A 16,377-nucleotide genomic window follows, 5' to 3' on the forward strand; every position below is an offset into this window, starting at 1 on the left:
GGGGGGCAGACAGTGGGTTGACTATGCTGGCCCGTGGCGGTAAGGTCATAATCGGTGAGCACCAATTGGAGGTCCTTAAGGGGGGGGCGGCACTATTAACATATGGGCTCGCCCAGGGGGAGGGGCCACTGGTATCTCCCAGGGTACCTCTCAGAACTCCAGGGGCAGGATATACGTTGGCTTACAGGGGTGCGGGTGAGGGAGCAACGCTCTCTCCTTTTGTGGAGTACCCACCCCGCGCATACACTATGATGTCAGTAAATGACGCGAGTGTAAGGGCCCTCCTATCAGGGGTTAAATGGAGTTCCTGGTGTGTTCGAGGGTAAACAGGGTACAGACTCTCCCGGTGAATGGGCCCTTGTGGCGCATGCGCACTCGGACGGGAGAGTGCAGCAAATAAGGATCGGACACCGGTTAGCGACCTTGCCGTAGGCCCAGTAATTATAAAACTGCAAATATTGTGGAATTAGATTCGGTCAGGAACACGCTGTATTAGACAATTTGTTAAGGTTAGCCCTTCCTGACATGTCTATCATATTGTAATCTATTGTGGATATTTGCCGTTTTATAATTGTGTAAAATAACGGTTTTTTTTGACAATTTTATTTGTTTTCATATTTAATAAATATGGCCGGGGGATCGCGAGATCCCCCGCCTTCCAAAGACTCCAACTGCTTCCTCCAGTTCATTTAATTTGTGCTTTATCTGTGTCAGGTGGGGGGGTGTCCGGTAGTCCCTGCCCATGTGAGGATTAGAGCACATGGGGCCATATTAAACATTATCATTGTTTGCGCCTGGCGCACCTTTTAAAAGGTGCACCCGGCGCAAACAATGATAATGCATCCCATTAGGGTGTATGCGCTGCCTCCAGTGCAGCTGCTACCTCGTGCTGCCCTGGCGTCAGCTCTTTCATGTGAAAACATGGAGCATCCGCTCCATGTTTTTACAATGCAGGAGGCCCCCTGCAGAGGGCTGCTGACAGGGTCCGCACTAACAATGTACCACCTTTTAACCCCTTCGGTGCTCACGATGGCCCCCAGCTGTTACTCGTCACTGTGGGCGTGTGCTAACGACCGCCAGGGGCCGTCCGAACTCTGCCAACTCTCTATTTCGCCCGTACAGCGAGAACATTCGGCCAGCGCGCAAGAGGTTAAATGGAGTACTATCAGTGCTCCTTAGGGCTGCTTTGCCTTGCACCCAAGACTGTTTTATGGCGCGTGCAGAGTCAAAGGAATTTTCTCATTTGCATAGGGCGTGCCCCTATGCAAATGAGGGGACACTCTCCGAAGGTAGCGCTAGCACTTTAAGTGCACCAGCGTTATTAGTATTGTAGAAGGGGACGCACAAGCGTCTGAACCCCTTCAATGATACCAAAGTGCCCCGGGGACACGCATACGCCTGTTGCGCTCCCAGGGCACCTTCTGTAATACGGCCCCTGGGTGCAAATGTATTTTTGAAACTGAGCAGAGGCCTTGTTTTCACCGCTTTGTTTCCGAAGCTAAAGTCTGCCTTGTTTCTTCGAAATGAAAGTGGTTGCATCTGATTGATGCAGTCTTTGATACCTGCTTTTGGAATACTTTTCCTGATTTGAAAATCCCATGTTCATTTTAAATGTTTTTTTATAACTGCAAAGAGTGCACAATCTATTTCTTAATTTGTGACGTACAGTTCAGTGATGCGCATCACACACCAATCAAGAACACACCATCAGTTTCGGATAAACTGATGATACCACAAAAGAAACACATGCAAAGTATCAGAAACTAAGAAAGTATGCGCAGTAATAAGCTTAACAGACCTTTGGCCTAAAAACACGTAGAATAAACTTCCTGAAAACATTTCCAGCACCAATCCATGGGGCTTATTTACATGCCCCTTGCGCCACTTTTGCGTCACTTTTAACATGGGAAAAGTGACGCAAAAGTGGCGCAAGGGCCTTGTAAATCTGCCCCCATGTGTTTTCCAGAGCGCGCATTTTAAAATGAAAAATTCACAATATAAACAGAACCTATTATCACAGGCCCCCCTCCCTCAAGGACAGTACACAACAGAACGAAATTCGGACAGCAAATATGGCGGCTACTCCTGATTGTAAAACACGCAGATGCAATAATAACACTGCCAATGACCGAAATATCACTACAGGTGGCAACTCGGTACAGGGGATTAGGGAGACAAATCCAAATCCTTTAAAAAATAATGTCCTCCATTCTCTCCTCATACTGACGCCACCAGAGCAGCTTCAAACACATGCCTAACCACTCCCTCCACGTGATGGACACGAAAGGAATGCAGGGAGCTTCCTTTTCAGAAAAGTTAATTTGAGAATGTACTCTCATCAGTATCGCAGGGCCACAAATGTGAGCGTTTCATATTCTGTGATCGTGGCACAAAAAAATGCACATTTCAAGGTTAAAAAATATCTTACTCGTTATCTAATCACATTGCGTCCTAATGGCGCTGATTATAATTCAGTACAATAAAGGTGTATTAAGGGTTATGTATACAACGTGGCATGATATTCACCTGGTGGCACTTTATTTAAATAATCTGGCTATAGAACCGAAGACACTACACTAGAGAAACTATCTCGGCACAAGAAACGAAAGGTGTACCAAGCAACACTACAAGAATTTCAACCGATCACCTGCAAAAAAACATGCATGTTTCGCGATCAACACACTGAGCTATCTTTGCAAAGAACAAACCAGAATAACACCAAATCAGCTGTATGTATTATTTTTTTAAAATAAGAGGAAACTGCGAAATGACAGAAAGCTGACTAGAAGCGGACTGGCCATTTTTATAAAAGAATAAGCATTGGCAATGCCAATAGGTCTTGCATTAGGATTTGTGGTGTAAAGTACATTATTCTCTACTTACGTTTTTCTGTGTGTAGTGGTGAGTTTTTATTTGTGTTGTTAGTTTATTTGTAGTGTTTATTAGTATTTTTAGTTGTAACTCTATATGCTAGGGTTGTTACTATTGTATGTAAGAGGGATAGAAATGGGTTGGTGATAGAAAGAGTGATACAAACGCAATCCTTGCGCATGGGTGCCAGGTTAGGAGATTGCTTATTTGTTATATTTACAAAATTTCAGTTCACTTATGAGTAACAATCAAGTAACAAGTGTGTGACACTTAGAGTGACATACTTTCACTAGCGATCAGAAATCACACTCTTTTGAGCGATGAAAATCTCAAAACTCCATGAAACTACTGCTAAACCCCTTGGGCCTCATTTATGAAAAGTGACGCATCGCTGCGTGAAAACAGCGATGCATCCCTTTTCACTGCGCACTCCTTGCGACATTCCTGATGCGTCATATTTAATGTATGACGCATCATGTCGCAAGGAGTTACAGATAGGTCAGTATTTCTGACGTATCTGTAAGCGCAAAAGTGACGCATTGCTGGAGTGTGTCACAAAAGTGACGCAACTCCAGCAATGCGTCCTTTCAAATGGGGAAAGCCCCATGTGAAAGGGCTTGCGTCAGTCTTACGCCTGCTGTAAGGCAGGCGCACGATTTTGACGCAACAGCGTCCTAAAAGTGACGCAGTGAAATCTCATAGATTTCACTGCGTCACTATTACGAGGCCTTTTGCGGGGGAACGCCCCCTCTGCATACATTATACCTGACGCAAGTATAATGTGGCGCAGGGGTTTAAAAAGTGACGCATCTACCTAGATGCGTCACTTTTTAAATATGGCGCAACGAGGTGCATTTTTTACACCGCTGGTGCGTCACAAAAAGTGACGCACCGGCGGCGCAAAACTGACGCAAGGCCTTCATAAATAATGCCCCTTGATTTAAAGGTTGACCACTGCTTTATAATGAACATGACCTAGCCGCACATTTTTTACGCCAACCAAGCTTACACCGCATGTAATTAAGTATGGGCGGAAAATCCGTTCCGCTCGCGGATTTTGCGGATTTTCGGTAAATTCGCAATCCGCGAGATTCGCGAATTTCCCGCAAAATCCGCAAATCCGCGAGCAGCGGATTTTATGGCTTGCTCGCACTGTTCGCGTGAGTTCGCGGCTTCCCAGTTCAACTTCGCGCCCCGCGAATAAGAGCTAAATTGCAGAAATACGATCTTAGCAAAACTGAAACTACTTACCAGGTTCAAAAGTTCAAGCTCATCATTAGTAGCCATTTCCTGTAGTGCTTCCTGAGGGGCCCCTCCAGAGTTCAGTAGCCTACTTGCAACTATTATGTGACCCTGCTCTGACCCTCAGAATAGTTACACATATGCCACAAAGGTCCTGAATTACAGCTAAGGGAGACAAGCAGGAGCCAGGCTGGAAGTTCAAATCCAGTGACACATTAATCAGCCCCTAATTCATTATTGTCAGTTGGGGCAGGGCAGGTGTTGTAACTAATTTTGCAACAATGAAAGCACTTAGCAAGTGCAAAAGATCACTAATCAGGAAGCACTAAGGAAGCAGGTGCCAGCTAAAAAAATATTCTGTGACACATTAATCAGCCCCAAATTAATTCAGGTCACTTGAGGCAGGGAAGGTGTGCTTTGCTTTGCCACAATAATGTACACTGGACAACCAGAGGGTGCTGTGATGAAACAGAGGGTGGCATGGGTGAGCCAGAGGGTGGCATGAGTGAACCAGAGAGTGGCAGTGGTGACAGAGGGTGGCAGTGATGAAGAAGAGTGTCCCAAACAGGCTGGACACGTAGAAACAACAAGATCGCAAAACTTGCGACCCGACAGGTAAGTTCGCGTTTGCGAAATTGTACAAAAACCCTCGCGAACTGGCAGAAACCCGCGCGAACACAAAAAAAAAAAATCCGCAAATTCGCGAGAATTCGCGGATTTTGCGGATTGCGAGTTCGCAAATCCGCAAAATTCGCGAACGCGAGATTCACAAAATTCGCCCATGCTTACATGTAATACCATTTTAAATAATTGTGCATACTGACAGAACTCACAGTCACAGGCTGTGACTTTGTATCGTAATTAAACCACAATCCCAATATCTGCAATGCCTGCATTAAAAAATCGCACCACCATCTCGCATTTCATGGAAGTTGACAGCTTGGCTTTTTGGTTATGGAGTAGCTCAGAAACATCACAGCCCCTCAGATCATACAGATCAGGCGAGTGAGCTGTGCAGTCTAAGAATCGCGGATTATGAGTCACCTAGGATGACTGACAGTGAGTGGAGCCTGGTGTGGGTGCAACTGCCAGCTTCTAGCTTCTAATTCTAATTTCTAATTTAAAACATTTCTAAAGCGCAGCGTACACCGTGCGGTTTCTTGGCGCTAGTGGGCATATGAATATGCATGCTCCCTTGAACATCTGCTTCAAATGTATGTTTCCTGACAGCTTGGCAATAGGACCTTAGGCTGCCACAATATGTGGCAGTTTTGGACACACGCTGAGTTCAACCTTTCTCCTTTCAATCCTCTGTGTTTGGCTGACTGCACCTGTCTTATTTATGTTTTCCATGTATTGGAAGATTGAGGGAGTCTGCTTGTTTAGTTTCGCTTTGGTGATGGTCGCTTATAGCGCAGTAGAGCACTTGTCCTCACCAACCTGCCACACCAATGGAAGACAGCGCATGGCAGCCCCAGCCCCCATGGCTGCACACGTGTGACAAGACCACGACAGGCAAGCCTTGCCGGAAAATAAACAAGCAAGGTGCACCTATCAAATCTATGTGGCCAAACGAAAAGAAAGCATTAAGGAACGGCAGTCAGACCAATTAAAGAAGGGGGTGTAATGACCCAAACTCCTCCAAATTAAAGTTGCATTTTACAGCTGCCCACCTTTGGTGGACTCGGGTCCAGGGTCACACAATTTTTTTTTATTATTTTGCAAAATAACAAGCGCGCGCCTCAATGGAGAAGTCTGAAGTGAGCGCTGGGTATTTTTGCCTGACATAACAAGCGGGCGCCTCGCGCTGAAGGTTTAAAAAAGGATATGGTGGTGGATAACTAAATATAAGAGGGCATATTACCAAGGGCCATTAACGCCGCATTAGTGGGACTTTTTCCCGCTAAAGCGGCGATAATTTAATCGCCCTATTACCAAGGTGTCACTAACACCAGTTAGCGACAGCTTGTAGGCGATAGCAGGCATTTTGGGGCACGCTTTGCATGTCAGCGGTAATTATCGCTAATGACATGCAAAGTGGGTGTGCCAAAATGTCAGCGACTGAAAACAGTCGCTGCAATCGCTATTGCCTATGATCAGCACAGGTGTAGTTTTGGAAATTTTCGCACTTCGCGCGAATATCTCCAAAAGCTAACGCCTGCCCTAACCAGTTCTTAGCCATGTTATCCAATGGGGGGTGGATAACATGGCTAAGAGCATTGTCACGGTAATGCCTGAATATCGCTGTATTGACAGCGATATTCACGCCTTTCGCCTGTTTTTTATCGCTTCTGAGATAAACCTTGGTAATAGCAAGGTATCTCGGCCATAAAAACAGGTGAACGGCAGCGATAGAAATATTCCCGCGAAGCTAACATAGCGATAATTATCGCTAGTTGTTGGTAACATGCCCCATGGTCCTAAAGGCGCTACGTCATCAGCACAGCCCAACCGCAGCTGATGACGGAGCGGTTCTGTCATCAGCATCGAACGGGTTAAGGAACGGGTTTTTACCATTAGTACAACACAGCAAGATTTGCATATGGGGTGTTCTCAGAAGACAGGCTGTGGCAGAGATATTCAATGTGTACTGTGCAGGACTTCTGAAGGCCTTACAAGATGCTTGCACTGGTCCTGTGGGGTGAGGGAGGGGTGGGGGCGGGGGGGGCTTTCCCACCACATCCTGCATCTCCCTGCGGCGGCGTTCTGTAATCGCCCAGCCTTTTGCAAGGTTGCATAGAGCGCCCGGAAGGACTCTGCGCGGGTAGTAGCCGGTGCAATCTTGAGAGCAGCAGATGCACTAATGCGTAAAGAATCCCCAGCAAAGCCAAATCAAACACGTCATTAATTCGTCCTTCTGGGGGCTATAACATGCGCAGCTAACAGTTGGGGGTAACTCTTTCCGTGCCGTCTCTCTCTTTAACAAAATTTACAATTTAAAATACACACTCCTTGCAACAATTTGCTTATTGCAATTTTGTTAGAGGCAAGCTCAGTTCGCACGATCTGATATTCAGACGCCCTGGTTCTGGGCCCAGCTCGCCCATGCTTAAGGTCGGTCCATGGACATATCATGTATGCATTCTTTGGAAGCAATAGAGTCTGACGCACAGACTGTCAGTGGTTAACTTGTTTAACAAGTACTGCAATGCCATTGTGGATTTCCATGTCACTCAGCTTAATAACTCCCACAGACGGCAGACGGGCAATGCATTATGGAACATTTAATTTTCCTGCGTGTTTGCTCACTACTAGTTATCGAAAGGAGTCAAACACACACTAAACTCTTTGTTACATCTACCAAACCCCTTTTTTTTAATATTTATATAGCGCGAACTCGACCCCAAGGGTTTGGAGTGCTTTACATGAGCACCGTATTTAGTATATTCACGTTGGCGACCCTGCGACACCGAAACCAGAGCTTTAAAATCTACTTTCAGACACTTGAGAACAATCAGAGCACTTCCCCTTGTGGTGCCAGAAGGGAATATATCTGCAGAGCTGCGGTTTTCCGAGAACAGACTGATTGCGGCAGCACGAGCAAACGTCAGCTTTAGAATTAAGGTAGCGAGTAGTTTGTATTGTCCTTAAAAAAGGTCGGTCTTTGCGTGTTTTATAGGGTCACACTAGGAAACAGCTCACCTTCTGATCAGATACTACAAGGTAACAAGACCCCAAACTCCTCATCCAAGACCCAACACATAGACTGGGAGCGCTTCACCCGCAAGGCACTTAGGGGCATATTATCAAGGGTGGCGATAGGGAATTTTCACGGCTTTAGCGGACGTTTTCGGCCGCTAAGCAGCAATAATTCTATCGCCCTATTAGCAAGCTGTCGCTAACAGCAGTTAGCGACAGCTTTTAGGCAATAGCAAGTGCTTTGGGGCCCGCTTTACATGTTAGCGATATTTATCCCTAATGACATGCAAAGTGGGCGCACCCAAACTGTTAGCGACTGAAAACAGTCGCTAACATCGCTATCGCCTATTACCAACACAGGCTTAGCAATGGAAATATTTGCACTAAGCGTGAAGATCTCCAAATACTAACACCTGCCCAGACCAGTTCTTAGCCTGTATATCTTATGGGAGGTGGATAACATGGCTAAGAGCATTTCGTCGCTAATGTGTGAATATCGCTGTATTCTCAACGATATTCATGAATTTCGCCACTATCGCCGGAAAATGTATCGCTTTGGAGATAAACGTTGCTAATAGCACGTTATCTCAGCGATAAATTCCGGCAATGCTCAGCGATGAAATAATTGTCTCTTAGCCTAATTAGCGATAAATATCGCTACTTGTTGGTAATATGCCCCTTAGTCCGCTGTGCCCAGCGACGATGGAATAGAAACAATCATTTACAATGCAAAGGTCTCGCATTTGCAAGAGTTTGAGCCATTGCCATTGTAAATAACAATGCCTTTTATTTACGTATTGGTTTTGAAACCATAAATAAAAGCATTGGTCATTTACAATGCCAATAGCTTGCGGGGAGGGCATACCCTGTTACTAATTGTGAATGGGGAAAAAATACTTTTTCTGACATAAGAAGAAACTAAAGTCCTGACCTCAAGGGTGGGGACTGTGTAATTGTTTGCTAATGTCATATTTCTTTTGTGTTGGTGACAGAAGAAAATAAAATACTTTTTTTTATCACAAAAATGAGTATATGACTGGACAATGATTTATTGCTGATGCTGCGCGCATGTTGAATTGTGAGTGTGTGTTCACTCACCTGTATCCAACCCCCCCCCCCCGCACCACTCTCCGCGAGATCTTAGGACTGCTTGGATCATGCTTACCCTCAGAGTCAAGTGCGGAAGGATCATTTGACCCAGTTAGTCAGAATCCATAGTTAGTCAGGCCACCAGGAGTGAGGGGCCTTAACCCTACTTTTAGCCGAATAGCCCCGTGCGTTCCCTTTGGCTCTCTAAAATGGGTATGTGTTACATTTTTTACTTCAGGTTGAAAAAATGCCCTGCTTTTTTGAATGATGAACTGAAAAACTAGAGTTTTATTTATGGGTTTTTATGCCTCTGAATATCAACTCCTGGGCAGTGCATTTCTAAAGATACACAAAGGTTTAGCAAACTAATATTTTAAAATACATATTTATATTCTTTTTATTTACTTTAATAAATTGGACAATTTTGGATTTACATTTCAAAAAAATATTGGAGTTCAATTTTTTTATTATTGTTTTATATGGGAGGAATTGGTGTGTACATTATTGTTATTAGGAGGATTCATTAGTATAAATAATTTGAGATTGGATTGGAATTCAAAAAGAGAGAGAGATGCTTCGATGTGGCGTGGGAGGTAATTTCATGTGATAAAAGAGAATGCTCATTCTCCTGATTTGGTTCTTGGTGTGTGTGGGTTGTGTGTGAGTAGGAGTTCTGTGGAGCAAAGGTATCTTCGTAGTTGGTGGAGGGAGATGCAACTGTTCAGGTAGGTTGGGGCCTGAGTTGTGCCGTGCCTTGAATGTATGTGTGAGGAGTTTAAATTGAACACATTTGGGTGATGGAAGCCAGGTTATTTTCCTGAGGTGAGATGTGATGTAGTTCCTATGTTTAGTGTCCCTGCCAACCTGACACACTTTCCTATTGGATCAAATCCAAAATGGCTGTGGAAGTCTTTGGGACTGAGGAGCTCTCCTTCCCTTTCCCAGTCCTCACACTACCATCTAGTTCTTCCCAATTCACCTCAATTGAATATCAGCACCAACTTTTGTCAGACCCATGATGCGCTTACATAGATATGAATAATAGAGTTCAAATTGGAACTCTCCTGGATTGAACTTGCTGTGCACAAGTTAACTTGAAGTAAATACATTCCAAGTGATTTTGAGTGTCTTCCTGCCTTTTCCTGTCACAATATTTTAAGCCCTGAAGTAACAAATGCCTAATATTTTACTATGACATGATTATCTATTTTCCAATCATTGCCAGCACATAATGTGCAGCAGAGTGACTATAATTATCATACATCACAGAAAACTCCCTGAGCTCAACAACAATTCAAATCAAGTGTACGTATATTTTTGTTTTAGATAAATTATTAGGTAAGTGCAGAAGTCATGTTTCTTAAAGTTCTTCTTAGTAGACAAACAAAAAAATGTTAAAGATGGTAGATCCACTGTTGTATACAAATCCAAATATCCAACTTGATGAGTAGTCCAACTAATAACGAGCTCATGGTGACTGGATCTTCCTCACTTTCGGTAAGTGAAAGAAGGAGTCTAGTATCTTGTACCTCCTGTATGGTCACATTACTTGATAAGACTGTAGTAGCCAAACTCTTTTTCACAGTATCTCGATTTGAAAAAAACTTTTTACATTTGAGTAACCTCGAAAATTTATAAACATCAATCTTGATAGTATACCAATCAATGCTCATAGACGGACAGAATCCCAAACCTTTTTTTAATAGTGAAATCATACTATCTGACAATTCAAATGAAGAAAGATTGATAATCTCTATCTCATTGGTCACATCATTAGTTACTTCCAAGAACGTGTTCTCATCCCTACTCATCCCTACTCTTATAAGACAGGCCGATTAGCAGAATAGGCCCTCTTGCGATTTCAAAAAATGCTTTTGCGATGCATCAAACCCAATTTTGCCATTCAGTAACCTGTTACCAAATCGCAAAATGGGTTTCGATTCGCTATTTGGAAGGGGCGTGTTTAGGGAATCCCTGATAAATAGCTAATCCAAGCAGTATGGATGAATGTTTTATGACTGTGAATGTGGTCGCAAAATATCTGCATATTACCAACTACTTAAATAGGTGGTAATATATTTGCAAATCGAAAGGGGGTTCCAAAGGGACCCGTTTCCCTTTGTGAATGTTCGTAAAAGCATTTTTAAGAGCAGGCAGTGGTAACACGGACCACTGCCTGTTCTTAGAAAAATGAAAATAAAACTTTTCAATTTTCTTTTTGTAATTGATCTTGTTTTCCTTTAAGGAAAATGGGCTGCATTACAAAAAAAAAATGATTGCTGCATATTTGGATTATCTGTCTCCTGTGTGGTCACTGCTAAATATTACATGTTGGAGCTCAGTGGTTCTCCAGTGGATTGGACTGCCCAGCCTTTTTAAATAGGTCACTGTGAGTGAATAGATACCCACAGTCACTGCCAGAGTTCTGTCACTTATTTCACTCTCTATGCTAATTTAACAAGTCTAAAGGGCTATTCTAAAGGCCATGTTTGTGATTCAATGATTTTCACCAGGAGAACCTTGTTGTCTTCCATTCACATTTTATTCAGAGAAATAGTAACCTGGAATTATCTGTTCTGGATATGTTGGAAAGAAAAGATCATTATGAGTGTCCTGGAACAATTGCAAATATGTCTGCATCCAATGAGTCCCAATATTTCTGAGGTAGGGAAGTAATGCAAATTATGAGATTCAGGGGAATAACATGCAGTGATCAGTGCTTCAATGGCAATGCCTGTATGTATTCCCCAGGTTTTCAGATGGGTATTTTGGCTTTGGCTTCCATTAGTCTCTACGTAAAACATTACAAACGTATCATTATGCTGGGCCCAGTAGCTTTAGTTATTGGGTCTCTCTGATGTATAATGCCACTCATCATGAGGGTCTATGTGCATAAAAACAAAGGGTGTGATTCACAAAGGTAAACTTAGACTTACAATCTTTATTTCCCTGCTACATCCCACTACATTGCTTGAGATCCATGGACACCGGACTAGTTCTTCTTCCAAGGATAAAAAGAATAAGATGGGGAAAATGGAAAAGTTTTTCATTTCTAGCAGCAAAATTATGATACTCCTTCCCCATCTAAATACAACTTCAGTCCTCTTGCACCCTTTTTAGGAAAAGCATAAAAACCTGGCTCTTCATCCAAATCTAATCACAGGGTGGTTCCCGGTTCACGCTACACAGCGCCAAGACGCCTTGGCATAAGTGCGCTCCATAAATACCTTCAATCAGTAACTTTGGATTTGAAGTCTGAGTTTGGACCTGAAGTCCAAGGGGCTTATTTACTTGCGCCAAGTCACTTTTCTTAAGCTTGTTCTGCCCGTTCATGATGCTTTGTTCCTTTTCGCCAATGCTGTTTTTGTGCTCGGGGAGAAATATTTCCCGAACGCTCATTTTGAAAGCGCGAACAAGCAAAAAATTCCACGAAGCTGCGGATTGCGGAATTTTTGCCAATTCCATATTCATCCCGGAACGCAAAATTACCCAAATTCCACACGCAGAATGGAATTTACCACCCAGGCCCACTCTCAATCATACGTTTGAGGTGACGCAAAGCCACTCTGCATGACTTTGCATGGCCTGGAGTTAGACAAAGCAGCGCATGTTGCTGCGTTGACTTACTCTGCATCGAGCAGGCATTCCAGGGGTTTTCCCACACAGCACCCGTGGGTTTTGATGAGGTCCCCAGATTCACTTAATCACATAAAACTGGGGAAGCGTCAAAACCTTCGGCCTCCCCAGAGCAGTTCGGAATGAGGAGAAATATTAGATTTTTTCTTCTTTCTTTCCAGTTTCTATATGTGCTGCATTGGGCAGCACATATAGAAAGAAGAAAACATCTCTTGGGATTGTTTTTGTGCAGGAAAGTGACCCTTCCCTAAAAAAACACAATCCTGTATGCAGTGGAAGCGACCCTGCACCATGGTGCAAGGCTGCCCACGTTGACGCTAGGCAGCAAATTGTGCATCAGCACAGGGGGAAAGGACATGAATGCACCATATTTTATAAATATGGTGCATTCCTGCCCTTTCACATTGGCATAGGGCAGTGCAGCGAGAAGACTTGCGGCGCTGCCCTATCTCAATTCCTCATAAATGAGGCCTCAAGTTTGCACCTAAAGCCTAAGTTTGGAATTTAAGTCTAAAATTAAGGTTTGATTCACAAATGTAAATTTAGACCAAAAGTGTTACTTAGGCCAAACAATACTGCATTTTAGAGATAATGTAACGGTCTAACCAATTGGAAATAAAGACACAAAACTATTCTGTGCATTTCACAAGAAATATAAAAATGGAACGTTTGATTATATGTCAAAATATAAAACTACATGTTGTCAATGGTGCCAAATACCTCCATGGTGAAACTGACCAGAGTTTTCCTAATGGAAACTTGTAAGTCGCAGAAAAGCAGTTTTTCTAAATGAATGATGCAAGATAGAAACTTTATCAACAATACATTTAAAACTAGGTTAAGTAATGTCATTACCGTTATTTCCATGTCATTAGGGTCACATGTTCGAAACTTGCGGCTGAACTTCATGGTGGTTGCAGTTTCATTCTCAGTGAGGGAGAGCAGATGATAGTTTTGCTTCTCGTCCACCACAGGAGGCCAGTCCTCATCCGCATGTCCATCCTGGAAGAGCAAGCGGTGCATCATAAAACATGAAACTGGAGGTTCTGGTGGGGGTCTACAAACTATGTTTCAGCATCACTAGATACAAAGGGTAATTATGGCCTCATTACTGTCCCATTTTTCCTGGCAAGACCGTAGCTATCAATGGTGTTGCAAAAGAAGGGACAGAGCAACCCAGGGCTGTGAGGGGCCATCTGCATTCCAAATATGAGTGTTTTTGCTACTGAATCCTGGCTTATTCAGCCCATTTTCCTCTGCCCATGTTTCAGACATGGCACTGAGACTGGAGCCAGTAATTCCGGCTTCAAACAACAGGATAAGGTGCTGACACTGAAGTAGCCATCGACTGGGGCTCCATTAACATCCTTGCTTATCAGCTTTTGACACAGTTATCTATGGCCTTGTCCTTCTCATCTTAGTATTGTTCCTGAGAATTGCTTCCTGGATGCCCATCTTAAAAATAAGAAATCTGCATCACCATTTATCACAGCAACATCAATGAGGCAGTAGAGTTGTTTTTTATTAAAAAATTGTTGTGCAGGTGGATATGACAAGTTTGGACCCAGAAGGGTAGAATGGCATTTAACTTTTTGAATAATTAAAAATGCAGCAACTCTGGTGTGAGTTCTTGATGTCCACATATACACATACTCACACACACACACATATATAAAATGTATATATTATCTATACTACTATTATAAAGAGAGAACACGCACCTTTGAGCCAGGTAAACTCGGGAACCACAACGCCAATCCACACACCCGATACATTGTAGAAATTGTCAGGGTGTGCAGATGGACATAGGCTATAAAAAAAAAAACGTACATTAAAAATATAACTTTTAAAAAAAAGTAGTGCCCTGGAAGTAGCGCCGGCTGCGACGCTGCTCTGGCCGCGACGTAGCGCTGGCAACGACATGCATGATGAGGACGTGCATGATGACGAGGAGGAGAGACATGGAGCTGCGGTGAAATGAGGAGCGCGGGCGCGTCATGGCGAAAAGGAGCGGCGGTGAAGTGAAGATCGCGGGAAGGAGCGGCAGCTCAGGTAAAGTAAATGGTAATTGAAATCGAGGCGGGAGACAGGAGGCGGGCGGCGGGCAGCAGAAGGCGGGAGGGGGCGGGAGCGGGTGTGCACAGAGGGAGAGGCGGGAGGAGTGGGGGTGGGAGGGAGTCGGGGTGGGAGGGAGTCGGGACGGGAGAGGGTCGGGCGGGAGCGGGTGTACTGCCCCCAGCCCCTTTCTGCCCCAGGCTGCTAGTATATAATATATATATATATCTATAGTGTATTATGAGGGTGCAAGTTATAGTAAGTTTGAAAATTGTATCTGATGTATTTACTTGTTTTTAGGGTTTTATAATGGTAGCCTGTGTCTCATTCTAACACCTCACAATAACAGCACTTTAGCTGTCATTTTTTTCAGTGAATAAAAAAATGATAACAGAAGTTAAAGTCTTAGGGCCCGATGTAGGTAAAATTGATTTACCGATTTTCAATTACCGAATTTTACCGATTCGGTAATTGAAAATCGGTAAATCAATGTGGTGGACATGTAGGTATTTCCAGATGTGTAAATACAGAATCTGTCACATTCAGTATTTACTGATTCTGTAAATACAGAATCGGTATATGCCATTGATTCCTATGGGCTTCAAAGCCCATAGGAATCAATGGGAAATACCGATTCTGTATTTACAGAATCGGTAAATACCGATTTTTGCAAGGGTGCAGGGGGTGTCACTTTGACACCCTCTGGCACCCCACAAATAGGCATGTGCGCCATGTGGCACACAGACATGCCCTAAGGGCATGTCTGTCTGTCACATGGCTAGGTGTGCATGCACACATGTGCATGCACACCTGAAATCGGTATTTTACCACACAATAGGATTGTGTGGTAAAATACCAATTTTGTAGGGCCTTTGGGACTCAGAAGAGTCCCACCTACATCTGAGATTTACCGAATCGGTAAAAATACTGATTCGGTATTTTACAGAATCAGTAACTTTACCGATTCGGTAAAGTTACCGATTCTGTAAAAATGTGCCCCTACATGCCAATTCTTGTTTAGCGGTCGGTAACGGCCGAAAATACCGATTTTCGGCCGTTACCGACCGACCTACATCTGGCCCCTAGTGCTGAACGTAACTATAAGGTCAAATGTTACTACTTTAATTTTAGGCAGCTGTTTTGTAACTCTCTTCAACTGTTTTTAGCCCCTTCAAAAATACATTATCGGGCTAATTACCAAAAACCCACACCTCCCCTCACATTTTAATCTACTTGTTTTCTACATACAAGAGCCACTCACTGCTCATTTACTTCAGCCTGCTGCAATGGAATCACTTTAAACTCAACAGCACCTATTCCAACAAAATGGCATTCAGGAATGTCTCATTTCTTTCCAAACGCCTTAACTGCGGCTGATATTTCGGCGCAGTGCGGGCGTTCTAAAAGGTGGGCGGGGTCGCGTTGGCCGTTGAAGGTTCGCAGCACCAGCCAGGTAGTGCTCCGAACGTTCAACGACCGACGGCAGCAGCAATGGGGTTAAGTACAAAATGTTAGTGGCCTAATTGTTCATTGATGTGGCACCGTCTCCCACAGGATTCTGCTGAGGAGGCTAGCGGACCTCGGTGAAGGTGGCACTGCACTTAATTGGATCACGTTGTATCTCTCTGATCGTACTCAGCAGGTTTTCACTCCCCCCTACACTTCCACAGCCAGACCACTCAAATGGGGAGTCCCGCAGGGCTCCTCGCTCAGCCTGCTTCTATTTAATGTCTATTTCACCCCCCTGGCAAAACTGATCGCTCAGACCGGGATCAAGTCCACCTCCTATGCTGACGACATTCAGCTTCTCTTCACTTTCGACTCCCCTTCTCCCTCAGCTTTTGA

At 43.9% G+C, this 16,377-nt stretch overlaps 1 protein-coding gene across 1 annotated transcript in view; it reads right to left on the minus strand.

The window, feature by feature from the left end:
- Positions 1-13,500, minus strand: part of LOC147700643 (putative DBH-like monooxygenase protein 2) — a 136,285-nt gene extending 122,785 nt beyond the window's left edge. Inside the window, exon 1 of the mRNA XM_086929156.1 lies at positions 13,333-13,500. Coding sequence (XP_086785282.1) covers positions 13,333-13,500 — 168 coding nt within the window. The remainder of the gene's footprint in view (positions 1-13,332) is intronic.
- Positions 13,501-16,377: the final 2,877 nt, after the last annotated feature.

This window comes from Lissotriton vulgaris, chromosome 7 (genome assembly GCF_964263255.1).
Source record: "Lissotriton vulgaris chromosome 7, aLisVul1.2, whole genome shotgun sequence".
Taxonomy (NCBI): domain Eukaryota; kingdom Metazoa; phylum Chordata; class Amphibia; order Caudata; family Salamandridae; genus Lissotriton; species Lissotriton vulgaris.